General features: G+C 45.0%; 1 protein-coding gene across 12 annotated transcripts in view; it reads right to left on the reverse strand.

The window, feature by feature from the left end:
- Positions 1-18,506, reverse strand: part of CASK (calcium/calmodulin dependent serine protein kinase) — a 651,701-nt gene that overhangs the window by 250,018 nt on the left and 383,177 nt on the right. For 9 of the 12 annotated variants that reach the window (XM_082246666.1, XM_082246669.1, XM_082246671.1 and 6 more), the window contains exon 11: positions 8,992-9,009. The exons of the other annotated variants lie outside the window; for them this stretch is intronic. In XM_082246666.1, coding sequence (XP_082102792.1) covers positions 8,992-9,009 — 18 coding nt within the window. The remainder of the gene's footprint in view (positions 1-8,991; positions 9,010-18,506) is intronic. 12 annotated transcript variants of the gene reach the window in all.

Raw genomic sequence — 18,506 nt, forward strand, 5'->3', positions numbered from 1 at the left:
TCGAGGTCCATCCGTGAGTACAAATAGTGAGTCTGACTTCCTAAAAGATTCCGTAGCTGCCAGGCACACCCTGATCGCCCCAATCACATCCAGGGAATGCAAAGCAATTTCCTGAGGATGTTTAGGCCTCTGACACAGGGAAGGCAACACAATGTCTTCAGTTATATGGAAATCAGAGACGACCTTTGAATGAAACGATGGGCAGGAACGACGAACCACCTTATCTCTGTGAACTACCAGGTAAGGTGATTGAAAAGACAACGCCACCAGCTCCGACACCCTGCGCACAAAGAAGTAATAGCCACCAAAAAGGTCACCTTCTGAGACCACGTAAGCAGGGGAACCTCGCAAAGACTTTTAAAAGGAGGTTTCTGAAGAACTGACAGCACCAAATTGAGGTCCTATGGCCGCAATGGAGACTGCACTGGAGAAGCCAAGTGTCGAACCCCCTGGATAAAAGGTACGCACCAAGGAATGTGTGGCCAATAGACGTTAAAAGAAAACTGCTAAGACCGAAACCTGGCCCTTGATGGTACTAAAGGCCAGGCGCTGCTCAATCCCCCCCCCCCCCCCCGTTGGAGGAAAGCCAATATTCGAGCCTCGGAAAAGGAGTGAGGGTGAACCCCAAGAGACTCACACCACGCAATGTATGTCTTCCAAGTAAGATGGTAGATCTTCCTAGAGGTAGATTTTCTAGCCTTTAACAGTGTAGGAATCGCTGATTCAGATAAACCTCTATTCTTCAGCACCTGGCTTTCAACAGCCAAGCCATTAAAGTCAGTGACTGTATAGCAGGATGGAAGATTGGCCCTTGGGACAGCAGAACTTCTCTGAGAGGAAGTCTCCAAGCAGCATCGGTGACCATCCGTACCAGATCGGTAGACCAAGACTGGTGAGGCTAGTCTGGAGCCACCAGAATGATCCCTTCTGCCTCGATCCTACACAGGAGTCTTGGCAGAAGTTTGAGAGGGGGGGGGGGGGAGGAGACGTAAATCAGATGATACTGACTACAAGGGGCCGCTAAGGAGTCTGTGGCATCAGCTAGAGGATCCCAAGGTCGTGCCACAAAACCTCTGTACCTTCCTGTTGAGACGAGAGGCCAACAGGTCCACCTCGGGAGTACCCCACTGGAAACACAACTGATTAAACATCTCCAGATGAAGCGACCATTACCCCTGGTCCAACGGCTGTCGACTGAGGTAATCCGATTGCCAATTTTCCATCCCTGGAATGTGTACAGCAGAAAGGGCTGGAAGGAATCATTCTGCCCACCTTAGAATACTGGCTACTTCTCGAGCCGCCAGGGCACTTCTTGTTCCCCCTTGGTGATTGACATAGGCCACGGCATTGTCAGACTGAATGCGTACTGGACACCCCTGAAGACGAATTGTCCAATGAACCAGACAAAGTCTGATCGCTTGGAGTTCCAGTACATTGATCAGCAGAGCACAATCTGTGTCAAGGACACCTCCCCAACCGGACAGGCTGGCTTCCATGGTGACAACCATCCAGTACAGAGGAAAAAGGATTTTCCCTGTTGAAGTACCGGAGAATGAAGCCAGATCAGGGACCCTCTTTTTCCCCGGCTTAAAAGGATCAGATTGTCTAGAGATTGAGGATTCTTGTCCAATTTCACTAGGATCTATTTTTGCACAGCTCGTGTGGAACTGTGCAAACGGAACCGCCTCCAAGTTAGACACTATCAGATCCAGCACCCGCATACAAGCCTGGAAGGATGACTGTCTGCTTGACAACAGAAGCTGAATTTTCTCCTGCAATTTTTGGAATTTTTCCAGATGAAGGAACACTCTGGCTGAGGCAGAGTCTAGAGTCTAGACCGAGATAGTCCAGTCATGTGGATGGAACCAGAGCAGACTTCTGAAGGTTCAGAATCCAATCGAACGCCCTCAGAGTTGGCAGAGTAATCTCCAAGCTGTCCATCAGAGCAGTCAGAGAATCCGCTCGCAGAAGAGGATTGTCCAGGTACCCCAGTACCGGGATCCCCCGCTGACGCAACAATGCTAGTACCGGGACCAAATCTTCCATGAAGGCCCAAGGAGCGGAGGCGAGACCAAAGGGTAATGCCACAAACTGATAATGCTCCTCGCCACGGCAAAGAAGAGGAAGCACTGGTGACCGGCACATATTGGCATGTGAAGGTAGGCATCCCTAATGTCGATAGAAACGAGAAAATCCCCCTGATGTAGGGACGCCACTACCGTGCAAATGGACTCCTATTTGGAACTTCGGTGCCCGCACAAAGCAGTTTAGCGCCTTGAGGTCCAGAATTGAACGTACCTTGCCTTCCTTCCTGGGAACTGTAAACAGGTTTGAGTAAAACCCATAAAAACGTTCCTAAGTCGGACCCGGGACTATCACCCCTTGAAGTAACAAGTCTTGCACTGCCCCAAAGAGACCCCCGTAAGCGATCTGGGGACAACTATGGCTGCAAGGGAAGAGCCTTTCCGGAAGATTAGCCCAAAACTTGATCTTGTAGCCGAAGCGAATGACATTGTGGACCCACTTGTTCTGTACCAGGGAGTTCCACGGATCCGGAAACCAGCAAGACGTCCCCCCCCCCCCAACCCCTGATACAGCAGATGCACCCCTTAATGGAGAGGAAGTCTTGTCTGCAGGTCTGGAAGAGCCTGCTCATGACTTGCCAGACCAGTTCCTCTTGGAACCTCCAGTGGAGGCCCTGAAGGGCTTAGATCCCTTGTCTCGAGACCCTGAGGGACGAAAAGGCCTTTGGGTAGCCAAAGGCTTCTGAAAGAAGATTGCTAACGCTGAAACCTGACCCTTGATAGTACTCAAGGCCAGCTTCTGCTCAACCCCCTGTTGCAGAAAAGCCAAGATACGGGTCACCGAATAGGCACGTGGAGGAAATCCAAGGGATTCACACCACGCAATATAAGACCTCCATGTGCGATGATAGACTTTTCTGGAAGTCGCTTTCCTTGCTTTAATTAAAGTAGGAATAACTGAAGTTGACAATCCTTTGTCCTTCAGCACCTGAGTCTTAATAGCCAGGCCGTTAAAGCCAGCGATTGTAAAGAAGGATGGAAGATTGGTCCCTGAGACCACAGATCCTCCCTGAGAAGAAGTCTCCAAGGAGCGTCCGCGACCAGCCTGCCCAAGTCGTCTTACCCGGGTCGACGAGGCCAGTCCGGAGCTACTAGGATAACTGGAATTCCCTCTACCTCTATCCTGCGAAGAAGTTTCGGCAGCAACTTGAGAGGAGGGAAGACATACAGTAGCTGATACTGTCCCCACAGGGCAACCAGCGTGTCTGCTGCGTCCGCTCGAGGATCTCGGGAGCGGGCTACAAACCTCCGCACCTTCCTGTTGAGCCGAGCTGCCAACAGATCCACCTCCGGGTTGTGTCCTAATGAAGGCACAGCTGGTGAAATACCTCTGGATGAAGAGGCAAAACCCCTTGATCCAGAATCTGACGGCTGAGCTAATCTGCCTGCCGATCTTCCACCCCCGGAGTGAATACCGCGGAGCGAGCCGGAACAAACCGTTCCGCCCAATGAAGAATGCTGGCCACTTCTATGCCCGCCAGGGCACTCTTGGTGCCCCCTTGGTGATTGACATAAGCCACGGCCGTGGCCTTGTCCGACTGGACCCAAACCGGGCTGCCCTGAAGCTGCTCGGTCCAGTAAATCAGACAAAGCCTGATCGCTCTCAGTTCCAATACATTTATCGGTAACCTGGATTCTATCGGAGGAAATGACTTCCCCTGGTTGAGCATCGGAGACCGAAGCCACCAAACCAGAAACTCCCTGGTCCGCTCGCTCAACCGGATCCGATTGTCCAGAGAATCGGGATTCCGATTCCATTTGAAAAGAATCTCCTTTTGGAGAATTCGGGTATGAGACTGGGCATACGGTACTGCCTCTAAGAATGCCACCATCAGTCCCAGAATCCTTATCCAAAGGGAAGGCCAGTTGGACAGTAACATCCGAATCGTTCACTGAATCTTCCGGAGCTTCTCCGTAAGGAGACACACCCTTGTCAAGGATGTCTCCAAAGTTAGGCCCAGATATGTTCAGATGGACTCCATCTTGAATTCTTGTCCCCGTACAAAATGATTGAGTGCTCTTAAGTCCAGAATTGGACGCACCTTGCCCTCCTCTCTGGGTATAGTGAATAGGTTCGAATAGAACCCCTGAAAACGTTCTGCTCAAGGAACGGGAACTACCGCTCCCTGTTGCATCAAGTCCATTACTGCCCCCCGCAAAGCTCTTAAGCGATCCGGGGATAGTCGAATGTTGGAAGGGAAGAATCGCACCGGTAGAAGTGATCGAAACTCGATCTTGTATCCCAACCGTATGACCTCGCAAACCCCTTTGTCCGGGATTCTGGAAAGCCATGGATCCGGAACCCGGTGAAGACGTCCCCCCACCCCAGAGATGGGTGGGGGCGCACCTTCAGGCCTTATAGGTCTTATCTTCAGGTTTGGCTGAGCCGGACTTTTGTTTACCCGACCAGCGCCCTTTGAAACCCCCTGAAGGGGCTTTGGAGGGCTTCGCCTTATCGCCCGCCCCAGCGAAACGAACAAAATTTTTATGAGCGGAAAAGGAAGGTCCTCGTCTGTTACGAGGTCCTTTACCCTTAGCAGTCTGTGGCAAAAAAGTGCTCTTGCCCCCAGTGAGATCCTTTATAATCTCATCCAAGGTGGCCCCAAACAGGCGATCCCCTTGAAAAGGGAGATTAGCCAAAGCTTTTTTGGAACCTTGATCCGCCGACCAGCACTTTAACCACAACACACGTCTGAGGACTACTGCTGAAACCGATGCACGCCCTAACAAGGGAGTGGCATCCAGGGCGGCGTCACAGATGAACTGTAGCCCTTGTATAATCTGCTTCAGCAAATCTGATACTGCCGGGGGGATACTTCTCCCCTTTAGGTCACGGCGTAACAACTTGGTCCATTCTGTCAATGTTTGTGAAACTAAACCAATGGCAATCACTGGCCTAAAGGTTGACCCTATCAGGGAAAAAATGGAGCGGGATTCCGCTTTTACTTTTCGATCCACCGGATCCCTAAAGGACGGAGTGTCCTCCAACGGGATAACAGTGGCTTTATTTAGTCTGGAAATCGGTGAGTCCACCACTAGTGGTACCGTCCATTTTTTAAGGAGGGATTCCTCAAACGGATAGCGCCTAGCAATGCGTTTGGAAATAGCAGGGGTTCGTTTCGGACGACCCCATTCTTCTTTAATTAGATTACCAAAACATTTGGGCAAGGGAAAAACCTTCGCCATTTTGGTAGGCTTGCTAGTACCAAAAGGAATTTTAGTGTCAGCTACCTCTGCCGGTGTAACCTCAAGACTTAAGGTTTCCCGGACAGACATAACTAGTGCGTCCACCAACGCTTCTTCTTGCGCTATGGCGGAGGCAGAAACGTCCTCCTCACTGTCTGAGGAGACCATACCCGAAACAGCAGCTCCAGAAGAGGGACCTGCAGCTGCAGTGACAAGCTCAGAATCCGTATCTGAAGTGTCAGATGAGATGGGGGTAGGCAGGGGTCGCTTTCTTGCCCCCCATCCCTGACAGGCCACCTCCACCCGGGATACCAAAGACTCCAAAACTGCTGATAATGCATCAATCATAAGTGGGGCACTGGAGGGTCCTGTGGCCACCTCGAGGGGATGAGGTGGGGATACATGTGTGGCAGGGTCCATGATTAATCTAAGACACCTGCCAGCAAACAAACAAAAAAATATTTGCAAAAGAAAAAAAATTCTTTTTTTTGTAATCCCCCAGCGCAACAGCGCCCCTCAGTGTTACCTGCTTTGGACCCCACAGAGAGAGAGAGAGAGACCCCAAGGCTCACCACCTGATGCACAGAAGTTTCTATCAACCTGCTCTCAGTGCTGTCTCTTACAGACAGGAAGTCTTTTGGATCCTTTTCCCGGGTAAAGGAGGCGGCTCCGCCCCTTTACACGCCTTCCGGCGCCTCCCATGCTACTCCTCGAGGTAGCTGGTCACTTCCAAAATGGCCGCCCCCATGCTGGAGACACGAGGCTACGCCAAGATGGCGGCCCCTGTGGAAAGATGGCAGCGGCCTGCTGCGGCCTTCAGGAGGTGTGCGGCCTGCGGGAGGATGGCGGCCTGCGGATGGCGGTAGTCCAGGCACAGGCATCGGCCTGTATTGCAACCTTATGTATAAGGTAGGATGCTATCACCTTCTTACATGGCCATCCTATCAGTAATGCCAGCCACTGACTTCAGTCATGGTCCCTTTACAGTGCCCCTCATACAGTGACTTCCGATAGTCCGCTCCCAAACCAAGCCTTCTGGTTCTTATTCACTAAATCACCCTTAAGAGGGGGATCTGTGACACCTGTTATAGGATAGAGGGGGGATCCAGGATCATGAGGGTCCGATCATCCCAGGGGCCCGCGTCCACCCACAAACCCGTCAGGGGGAGAGGGGGGAACATTTTACTCACCATACCGGAACAGGCGGGCGCCAACTCCTGACAGAACCCCTCTCCACCGAGGTGGAGGGGCTGTCGACCAATACGGACTATGTGACTCAGTTTCCAACTGGTCGTCGGCGTCCCGGCGAGACGTTTAACTCGCAGGGTCAGTCCCCGTCCAGTGGGACTATGTCGCGGCCGACCCAGCGCGGAGCTAGGGCCTGCACGCGCTCATAGGCTGACTGGGGTGACCACTGGATCTCAACATCCAGCCCGTCGCCCAGTTTCAGCATACTTGCTTGAAGATCTCACAGGAACAACTGGAGAAAAAAGCTGCCTAAAAAAATTTTTTTCTAAAAAAAGATCCCAGCAAGGAACTTAGGTCCTTACTCCTGCCTAGACAGAAAAAACTAACATCCTGAAGTAGCAGAGAGGGAGAGCATATACCCTCTGGGACTGCCCCTAAGGTGTGGCCAGAACATTTTCCTTCTGCCTAGTGTCCTACTCCTGTAGAGGGCAGTATAACCCAATTTGATATTAATCAAGAGGACTGCGTCTGTCAATGAGCGACAGAGAAATAATGGTGTCACTTTAAAAGTCGCCAATCGCGATCCCACCGCTATATTAGCGGTCTGCAAAAATCCCCACTAGTATACACTAATAACAGAGTGTACGAGGTAAACCCACAGGGAAAAAAAAAACGTTACCAAACTGCTCCTTGCCCTCCTCAGGAGGCTGCCAGCATGTTCTGTGAAAATGAAAGTAAAAACGATCTCACAGGAAAAGGAAACAACAGCCTGGGTCTGTCATGCCACATGCCTGTCCAGCAATATGGACCACAAAAATATAGCCGCTCCACGCATTCCTATGGGGAACTGCAAAAAAAATGGCTGCCCATCTATTACAATGGGAATATAGAAAGCATGGATCTACAGCAAATTGGCAGCCCCCACGGCACGCCATTCGGTCTCCAGGACCCCGCAAAGGGGGCCCCCCAACAATAGGCATCGGAAGGCCCCTAGGAAGGGACCCCACCAGGACAAGCCACCCCCACCGAAAGGCGCAGCAGCGGCTGCAATATTTCCGCCCCCCCAATGTAGGAACCTGCTAAGGGTAGGGGAAAAAAGGCTTGGGCCCAGTCCGTCCGAGATGCCAGGGGAAACGAGGGAGCCCTGAGGGTTCGACTATTTCAGGGAAGGGGCCTATATCCACCCCGAGACAGCCAGAGGCTTTAGGGGGACCATACCTCACCATATCACGGTACCAGGTGGGCGCCACTCCAAACATATCACCTTCCACCCAGGATGGGGGTACTGCCAGCCAGGGGGAACGCTGCGACTCAGGGCGTTTCAGGTCGATCGCATTCCTGCGAGATCCACTCGCAGGCTCCTCCCCATCTGTCAGGGCACTGTCATGGCGAGTCCTAGTTCTGGACTATAACCTACTCATGCTCGCTGGCCAGGCTGGGAGATCTTAAGGATCTAGATTATCCAGTCCGAAACCACAGTCGGCTGTTGCTTGTAGTTCTCCAGGAACTAATAATTGAAAATAAAAAAAAGAAATCATAAAACAACAACCATTCCCCATAACAGCTAAGACCGAAGTCCCAGCAGGGAGCTAGGTCCTATTCCTAAACTAGGCAGAAACAAGCTGACTGCTGTAGCAGAGTGTGTGGGGTTATGCCTGCAGGGGCAGCCCCCATAGGCGTGGTAAAGCTTTTTCCTGCCTAGTACCTATTCCTGATTGGAGGAGCATAACTCAAAGCCCAATGGAGCTGCGTCTGTCGAACGATAGAAAAATGTTTTTTTTTTTTTTTTGGGGGGTGGTGGGGTGAGATACACTTTAAGGATCCCATCTGAACTAAATTGAAAGACAATATGCAGGTCAACATTCTACGCCTTATCATGCAGGATATATTGCTGCATTTTTAGGTGGACACAGCTTTTTCTGTGTTCTTTGCCTGCTTCTGGGTCCAATGCTAAGTAGGAGGCCTCATTCACTGTGAACACAGGAGGTCAGCCGCTCAGCACAGGGGCCAGAGAATGCTTTGCATCTTCTAAATGAATGCACAGCGTTCTCTTATTGGATGAGGGAGAGTGCAATGTTACCACCCCAGCTCTCAACTCGGCCACTCAGCATGGCTCCCAAAGGGACATCACTAAATAGCAATTTCCATCTTCCATGTGCATCAGCAAAGTATTGTATATTCATAGCTTGAGCAATACAAACTGTAAAAGTATACCATGCCAGGAAATTCTCTAACTTATTGGTTTCACTAATGTCAATGCATTACAACGGTCCTGAAAAATGCACCAAAATGCATGGAAATGCGCCAAGTATGAACAAATCTTAAATTGGTACACCATCTGTGACCAACAGAATCTGTGTGATTAATGGCCAGTCTGGACTTTAATCTGTTTGCTGATCTCAACCGTATATACTTTAGCTGTACAATTCCACATTCTTGTATACTTTACGATCACATTTAGTACTTTGTACATTCAAAAAACATTCAGGAGAAAGCATAGCAAGCAGCACAAAAGGAAAAAAGGAATACCTACTTTCTGCAGCTAGAAGTCCTAGTAAGGCAGCATTAAAGCAGACAAAATACAGAATTTTAGAAATGCCATGGGAGTTGCAAGCATTGGCAAAGCAATTTACAGTGAGTACATAAACATTCACCTCAATCAGATCACTGGCATGCTGGACAGCATATATAATTTTAGTTACATGTTAAAAGGTACTTTTATTACAAACCCCCCCCCCCCACCACCCCGAAAAAATTGTTGGTCCAGAAATAAAGTAATTTACTGCAGAAAACTGTTCGGGCAAAAACGGATATTGTAAGCGAGCAGCATTTCTGCTTATGACTCACTAAATGCAAACACATATGAAGTGTTAACACAATAAACCTACTGCTAGATAAAAGACTTACCAGACTGTAAAATTCTTAGAAAAATATTACTGTGTGTATGTAACAATATAAGAACGATTTAATAATGCCCCTGTCAATCTGCTACCATGAGATGCATATTTCCAGACAGAAGTGATTTTTTTTTTTAAATAAATCCAAGAAATTCACTTCATACTGAAAGAGGACAGCTACTGCATAAACAAATTACTGAACATGTTACCAGTCAGTAACAGTGCAAATATTTCACAAACTTGCTTATTTATATGGGACAGTGCAAAGAAAACTTAAAATGTGCGAAGTGCAGTAACCCAGTTGTCTGAACAGAAAAATACGAATCTGAAATCGGTAGCCATGAACTAAGGCACTTTGCATACTGTCAGAAACAATGCCTTAACAATAAGCATGTGTAAGAAGCTTTGCTAGCAGGCACATCTTATTAGCAAAAAGTGTTTCCTCGCCATCTTTTAGAAATAGAAGAACAATTGTGTTTTTGTGAGAAGTTGAAGTTGGCCAAGCAAATGTAGTAATCTGCAGTAAGCAGTCAGCTTTGCATGGACATCAACAGCATATATAAACTTGGCCATGTTTCTATCATGCTGATGGACACACATTCAGGGTTTCGCTTCTTTTTTTTTTGTTAAGCCTGTACATTTTTATTTAATTTAATGTTTGGCACTGTCTCTGCTTACTAACAGCAAAAAGCAAAACAAATGAACAATCTCTTCCGTTCTGGATTGTGGAACTTCTGATATCATAAGCTTCTATCTATAGCAATACCCAAGAACTGACCACTTCCTCTGTATGCATAAAAACATGTATAATATCTAAAGATCTCTTACTTCAAATCTTTAGTGTTTGGTCTACCTAAGGGATCCATTTATTTATTTATTTTTTTTAACTAAAAGTAGATTTTAACTGTGCCCACTGGTGAACGAGCCTCTTTTCCAACTTTGTACTACATTTCATTTTGTGTTCAGGATAATTTTCCTTGTGTCATATCGCCAATGGTATCATTGGTATTCTATAGCACTTCCCTATTTCCCCCAAGCTTTCCCTTCTCTACACTGCAGCTCATGTTTAACAGTTTGGCATAAGCTCCTAGAAAAACACACAATATGCATAATTACATAACATTATGATATCTTATAATTTCACTGCTGTACATAACATACCTTAGAATTTCACTGCTGTACACAAACTTTTAGCAATCAGTTGTAAATAAACATATTTGATCATCTGCTTTGATTAGTCACGTCACTAAAAGTGTTCACACACACACACAAACGATGATCTTTGATATGAATAACTATGACTGGGATTTAAAAACATTAGTTCATGTCTATGCAACTTTTGAAAACTACTACAAGGATGTGACGTGGATATCACAGGAGGCTACAGGTGGTCGATCACTACCTCACCTCAGCAAGGAATCAGGACGTAGGAAGCCACACTAATAGCAAAGGGAAACAATAGTATTTATTCTGACAAAAATAAGGAAACTATCTTCAACTGTGTAAGAGGGAGTCGAAAGTAAGAAGATGAGAGGAAGTTAATTTTGTGCTAAAAGGTCAGCTTTAAGCTGTTTACATACTGGCCACACCCTGGATACATTTTAGACCTATTCTTGGTGCAGTCAAGGTTACCTACTGCACTACAAATGTGCTGTGAGCGAACAGGAAAAAACGATCACATGCAGCTTGTGTACTTGCTTTGGATGGATTAATGAGCACTACATAAATGACAGTCCATGGAAAGTATTGTAATTTGTTGAAGTTCTTTGCAGCAGGATGCAGCAATTGCTGCCCACGTGTTATTTGGATCAACGTGATCAATGTCGACAACAAAAACTTCTTTATTGAGAAGTTACTCATTAACTGAAAAGTACAGGTGAGGTAAACAAATGGTTGTTATCAGTCAAAAGAATAATTTGCTTGGTTTATCAGAAACGTTGGTCCAGGTATTAATCATTCATTCAGTAAACGTAAATCCTAAAGCATGCAGCAAATCTATGGTCATCATGGTCTTTGGCAGTGGTCTCCAAACTGTGGCCCTTTGCTTGCCTTTATCCAGCCCTTGAAAAACTATTTACCCCACTGGTACGAGACACCATTCTTCCCACTGACACCAATGATGAGGCACTATTCCTTCCACTGACACCAAAGATGGGATACTATTCTTCTCATTGGCGCTATTGATGGGGCATTATTCTTTCCGCTGATACCATTTTCTACTCCCACTGGCCACAGCCTAGCCTTCCTAAACTCTAAATGGCAGTAAGCTGGCCTTTTGTTTAGAAGGTTTGGAGAGTCCTGGTCTATGGCGATCACAATCAAAAAAGTTACTGCTACACAGAACATAGCACATGAATCCAGGAGACAGGTGATTGGTAGCTCCCTATATGTAAACCTACAACACAGCAGACGAAAAATTTGTGCTGCTGTTGAGGACTTCTCTCGAAATATCTGTCACGTACTCAATTAATTGAAGCCAGTGGGTGAGCATAACAGCTAGCTAAATAGCATTGTAAGATGGAAGCTATTTATAAAAACCACCAACTTTTGACAGGTTTACTTCATTATCTCGAATATACACTTTTAGATATATATATATATATATATATATATATATATATGAATAGGGATTTTGATGTACCTGTAAATTCTACATCTTGGCATACAGTACAGGACACAGGAATTGATATTTACACCATGGCTAAAGACCACTACTTTCAGGTGATTGGACACTGGCAAAAGCTTTGCTGGGACCCCCTCCAGCGTATCCATTAAATCCTGCCCACTTCATGAGACTCCAGTTTTATTTTGGCAAGCAATAAAGACATCGGAGAACAGTGGGGAAGCACTTGTGTACCTTACTTTTTTCTAAGATTTGAAATTTACAAGTATGTCAAAATTTCTCTTGTCTCAATCGTAAATTACAGGTCACCTGGAATAAATCCTTAGACCATGGGATGACCCCAAGCAATAATGTAAAGGATAGGCAACAAAATTGCTAAAAAAAAAAGTGTCCGTAACAGTGCCCCCGGAAAAGCAAGGGGGAGGGTCAACCTACCAGAACACACAGTTGACAGCAAAAAGACCTTGAAACCCAAGCACAGATCAACAGAGACTCAAACAGCCACCTTGCAAAAACATTTTTGAAAATGCGAACAAGGGATCAAGTAGTGGCCCTGAAACTTGTGAAAAACAGATGCTAGATGCTGCGAAAAGCCCAAGAAGCCCTAGATGAAAATGATAAAACAACCACCCAGCCAGGCAGAAGAGGAGAGGGAAATCCCAAAGAGGAACAGTCCTGTAAGGAAACCAAAAAGTGGTCAGTTACCAAAGAAAGACATTGCATATAGTCATAGAGGACAGTCCTGGCCCCACCCATAACGTAATTCATAAGTTGTTTGACATGCCTTCAAAGCAAAACTTCGGAAGGGGGAATGACATTCTCACAGAATGGGATTAGAAGACCATCAAGGAAGCAAGGGCTGGCTTCCAAGATACTTAGTCTCCATGCAGCATAAGAGAAAAAAAAAGATACCATAGAAGAAAACAAGGGGAGGCAATAAAGAACTTTGGCTGACAGGGGCAACGAAGAGAGCACAGGGAGCACATAAGCCAGGCTGTTAGCAAGGGAATACAAAAGGCAGAACCAAGTCCTGCAGTGTATCAAGAGCTAGGGGGATGGCTATATCCAACAGAAAAAGTTGCAGGTTGAGAAAAAAGTTCTGGGACGGGGTACGATCATAACCCTAGGTGAGAATAACATCACACGATCAGTCGTAGCGTATGGAGGAAGTGAGTTACATGCTCCAAGAAAAGAGGGACAACCAACCTAACAGTTGGAATATGCCTAATTGATGAATATCAAGTGAATTAGAGATACTGGGAAATCTCTGTGAAGAATAAGAGGAGCGCAGAGAAAAGAGGCAATGCAACTTTTTACCAGTGCTAAGCTGGCGAATGGAGTCAACTTAATGGCTTCTCAAAACATAAAACGGGCAAATTGGTCATTCGCAGCCCTGATATGAGGAGGGGAGGGCAGATCAAAGCTCAGGGCACAGTCTGAGGAATGTAAGCCAGGGAAATATACACCGTGTGTACAATTATTAGTATTTTGACCAAATCATCATTTTTATGCATATTGTCCAACTCTAAGCTGTATAAACTTGAATGCTTATTGGATTTAAGCAATTCAGGTGATGTGTATTTATGCAATAAGGGAGGGTTTGGCCTAAGGAGATCAGCACCCTATATCAAGGTGTGCATAATTATTAGGCAGCTTCTTTTCCTTAGGCAAAATGGGCCAAAAGAAATTTAATGGATTCTGAAAAGTCAAAAAAGTAAAAAAGTCTTTCAGAGGGATGCAGCACTTTTGAAATTGCTAAGATATTGGAGCATGATCACCGAACCAAACGTTTTGTTGCAAATAGTCAACAGGGTCGCATGAAACATGTTGAGAAAAAAAGATGCAAATTAACTGTCAAAGATTTGGGGAGAATCAAAGGTGGAGGTACCAGGAACCCAGTATCCTCCAGTGCTGTCATATTCGAGAACTCCAACCTACCTGGAGTGCCCAGAAGTCAAGGTGTTCTGTGCTCAGACACCTGACCAAGGTAAGGAATGCTGAAAACCGAACACCACTGAACAGGACACATAAGTCAAAACGTCAAGACTGGTTCAAGGAATATCTGAAGACAGATTTTTCAAAGGTTCAAAGGACTAATGAGATGAGAGTGTCTCTTGGCGGACAAGATGGATGGGCTTGTGGCTGGATCCGTAACAGGCACAGCGCTCCACTTCCACTCACATGCCAGGAAGGTGGAGGTGGGGTACTGGTATGGGCTGGTATTATTAAAGATGAGCTAGTTGGACCTTTTCAGGTTTAAAATGGATTCAGAATCAACTCCCAAACCTTCTACCAGCTTTTAAAAGACACTTTCTTCATGCAGTGGTAGAGGAAAAAGTCTGCATCTTTCAAGAAGACCATGATATTTATTCAGAACAATGCTCCATTGCATGTATCCAAGTACTCCACTGTGCGGCTAGCCAGTAAAGGCATTAAAAGGTGAAAGAATAATGACATGGCCCCCTTCCTCACCTGACCTAAACCCTATTGAAACGTTGTGGGCCCTTCTTAAACAGGAGAAGATTTACAGTGAAGGAAAACATTACACCTCTCTGAAGTGTCTGGGAGGCTGTGGTTGCTGCTGCACAAAAAAGTTAATTGTCCGTTTCTTGATTTGTTGACTAACTCCATGAAAGAAAGACTTAGGACTGTTATTGAAAAGAAGGGTGGATATATTGGTCAGTAATTTCATTTTATTTTTTTTAAACGTCAGAAATTTTTATTTGTACATTTTGAGTTGTTTATTATTCTTACTTTCACAGAAAAAAACAAACAAGAAGGGAAATTTTTTGTTTTTCATTTAGTTGCATACCAATTGTACACGCATAGATATTCTCCTAAGAAAGTCAAAACTTAACTTTTACTTTCTTAAATGTGAAGGTTTGAGGTTTTTTTTTTTTTTTTTTTAACATTTTGGATTGATTGAGAGCAATGTAGTTATTCAAAAAATTCCTAAAAAAAATACAACTTGCCTAATAATGTTATGGTAACAAGGAGAAAAGGGGCTCTAAATAGTTTACCAAACCTCCTCACATAGTGAGTCCCAGTGACCTAAGCGGAGAAAACCAGTGGAGTAGAGAAAACAAATGAGAGCATGTTTTTGAACATGGGACCAGACAGAAAAATGTGCTGAGTAAGAAGGAATAGGATTAATGTCAGGTTTAGACCCAGGTACCCCAGACAGTACAAGCATGGGGCAGGAGCCGAAGAAGGATGCGGGATCAACTGAAAAGGAGAAGAATGGGCAACAGCATTAGGACATATGGTTCAATAAATTAGGTGCAGGAGCCTTATAATAGTAAAAGGTTTCCAAGGCACCCTGGGATATTAATGCTCAGGGTGTTAAGCATCTAATAAAACTGCACCACAGACTTTGTTGATCTTTTCAACAATGCAAGGACTACAGTGATGTGTGAATAGTATAGGAAGCATAACTCATCATGTTGCTTAAAAGCTAAAAATCTCTTATATCAAAGATACAGAAGACTAGGGAAGAAGTCCAGCTGCTGCAGTAGACATAGTGGCACATCTACAGTAGACCTTGCTGGAGCCTAGCTACTGCAGTTATTAGAGCGGTATGAAGGAATCCCAATAACCCAGAAACAGCTCCTGAGGTTTCAGGTGCGATAAACGTTTAAGATTTTGGCTGTGGCCAACGTTACCTTCCAGTCAGTGCTGTGATGTTTTTACTTTCAAAAGATTTGTATTTATAATGTAAAGGAACAGATACATAACAAGTGCTGTGATGTTTTAATCTGTATTTGACACTTCAATTAAATACTCGTGCTTCCATTATATATCTATCTATTGTCGGGATCTCGGAGACGAGCATCTGTCTGTGGATTGCATATTGGGGCTGCGTGTCCTTACCTGAGGTTTTGTTGCTGTTTGTGTAGATGGTCAACGTGTGCAGTTATGTGTCTCATATGCAATACATCACACGCTAGAGAGGTAGTGAGGTGAAAGAAAAGATGGCCAAATGTAAATAGGTGAATGCTATACCATTACCTATAAGGCCATATAAAGCCAGACAATAGTAACTAAGGGGAAAAGAACTAAGTGTAGATAACCGCATTACCTGCACCTTCAAAACTACTTGTGTGCTTCACACTGTGGAAGGTCGTGTAAGATAAAAGGATATAATGCAGTGTGTTGTGTAAGATAAAAGGATATAATGCAGTGTGTTCTAAAGATTCAAGTACGGGTGTGTAAAGGTACCCTGTCTAACCTTGGCCACCTTATTGGTCCCATTAAGGGTCCAATTTTCATTTATCACGGGGGGCATACACCAGGAGGGAGAAAGGACACAAGTTAAAAAAACGGAGGACAAATGCAGTGGGGTAAGGTTGCAGGAGAGGCGCTCAGTGTGCATGTCCTCAAAAGTTTGCCAACATCCAATCTCCTTAAGGTACGAGTCTAACTCAGGGTTTATGAATACTTTGACTGTGTCTTTTGATGTAGGATTAAGATAATCTGCTTGAATTCCTCCTGAGACTTAACAGTTTACCTTGACATGTGACATTGCCAAGACACTCCCATCCTTATTGATTCATAGCTCTATTTCTGTTTGAGATTATCTATCTGGTCCACTACTAACTGCTTCCAATGACTGCTAGGGTCATGGCACAATGGCTATCCAGATGCTGGCAACAACTAGCCAGTGACAGGGTTGCTAGTAAGGGCAGAGGGAAAAACCTACCTAGTTTCATGGTGCTGCTCCATGTATGGTTGGATGGGAGAGGTGTCGCATCAGCGGAAAGAAAACAATGCCTCACTCACCAGTGAAAAAGCAGTGGAAATGCCCTGTATAGTGATACTGTCAATGGTAACATATTACCAGCAATAGGATTGCAAATGGGATAGGAGCCTTCTGGTTCATGTACACGGGTGTTCTAGTCAAACAATGTGTTTTCCATTTAATTGCATGCAGCTACTCTCAAATGGAAAATCCTGTGTTTGAAAAGAAAAGGCTACATTTGACCAGCTTTGCCTACAATTCAGATCAGAGTACAAAGAAAAGCTTGCAACTTCCACACAGAGACCCTGGATGAAGGCATTTTGAGGTGGTCCTAGGCAGAAGTCCAGAGTCAGGTTACCTACAAGCATTTCTGCTTGACTTTTTCTGCCCAGACTTCCACAGTTAAGGGGTCTTTAAACAAGTCTACCTCTTTCAAATTCAAGTGATTGTTCTGGAAACGAAAGGAGAGGTAAAGGGTTGCATTGTGTGTTACAAGGACCTAAAATCATTGTATTAAATATTATTATAAAAATGAAAAAAAAAAAAAAAACACAAATGCACCTACAAAGTTTGTTGCCACAATCATGTCAAGTAGCAATTGGATTTTTGTTCTGCCCATAACCATAAAAGGCGAATGCTGATCCAACTTTCTCATAAGCTGGCAAGTGCAGAGAATATATCACAACGTGGGCCTCAAAAATGCAGCAAGAGCCTAAAAAAATTTTTTTCAATTCACAATGCCAGAGATGAAATGTGTTTTGATACCTAAATGTTCACTTAAGAATAACTATAGTCAAAACTTTTTTTTTTTTGGATAAAGTATGGGAGGGTCAGATTTTTTTCCGCTGTGTCCCTTTGCAGAGATTTCCCTTCACTTCCTGTCCCATAGGGAAAATAGCAAAATAGGAATTCAGGGGAAATCCCTGCAAATTAAGGGCATTCCTTGGGGCCCCTCAGGTCACCACAACTAGTGTCCCCATTGGAAAATTTCTCCTCTATTACTTTTTCTGGGGACAACCCAAAACGTGGGTTTACTTTTACTTTCAATGATAACGGTGAACAGGACAAGTAGAGAGGCTGAATCTCTGTAATGGGGGCACAGACAGCAATAAGAACTGACAAGTGTTCTAATCCACTTCCATTCTATTCAAAACTAAAACAAAAGAAGAAAAATGTTGCCCTTCGTTCTAATTTAAAGCTGAGAACACCTAGCTGAGATTTATAAACAAAAACAATCAAAGTAATAGAAGAAAGAGCCCTGCTACACTGGATGAATTAAAAGTGTCACACCAGGCTCTTTTTTCTATTCCTGGTCAAAGAGCATGGATGGCTCAGAGAATCTCCCTAGTCTGATGTTATCTATTAAAGGGTTGAAAAACTGTGAAAAGTTATGTTTTTGCCAATTCCGGATTACATGGCCAACAACTTAGTATTTTTATTTGGTAAACCCAGTTTGTTGATTTAAGGAAAAAAAAAAAAAAAAAAAAAAAAAAAAAAAAACACACAATCCCCTCTAGTATAAGATAGGAATAATTACAGTAACTAACGTTCTCATGCTAGTTTTAAATGGGCCACTCACCCCACATTAGAACCACCTAGGGCAGCGGTCCAAATCTTTTTGGCACCGGTGACTGCTTTTGGTGTAGCCAATATTTTCAGGGACCAGGGGATGTGGTGGATGGGGGAAGGTAGTCATGGCTCCCCATCACAGTCCTCCCTGCAGTCATGTGACAACAAAAGGTCCCAGCGCTGATCACGGTTGCACCCACACCGAGTTGTCCTGAACCACA

This window comes from Pelophylax lessonae (genome assembly GCF_965119305.1).
Source record: "Pelophylax lessonae genome assembly, chromosome: 2".
In the NCBI taxonomy this organism is placed as follows: Eukaryota; Metazoa; Chordata; class Amphibia; order Anura; family Ranidae; genus Pelophylax; species Pelophylax lessonae.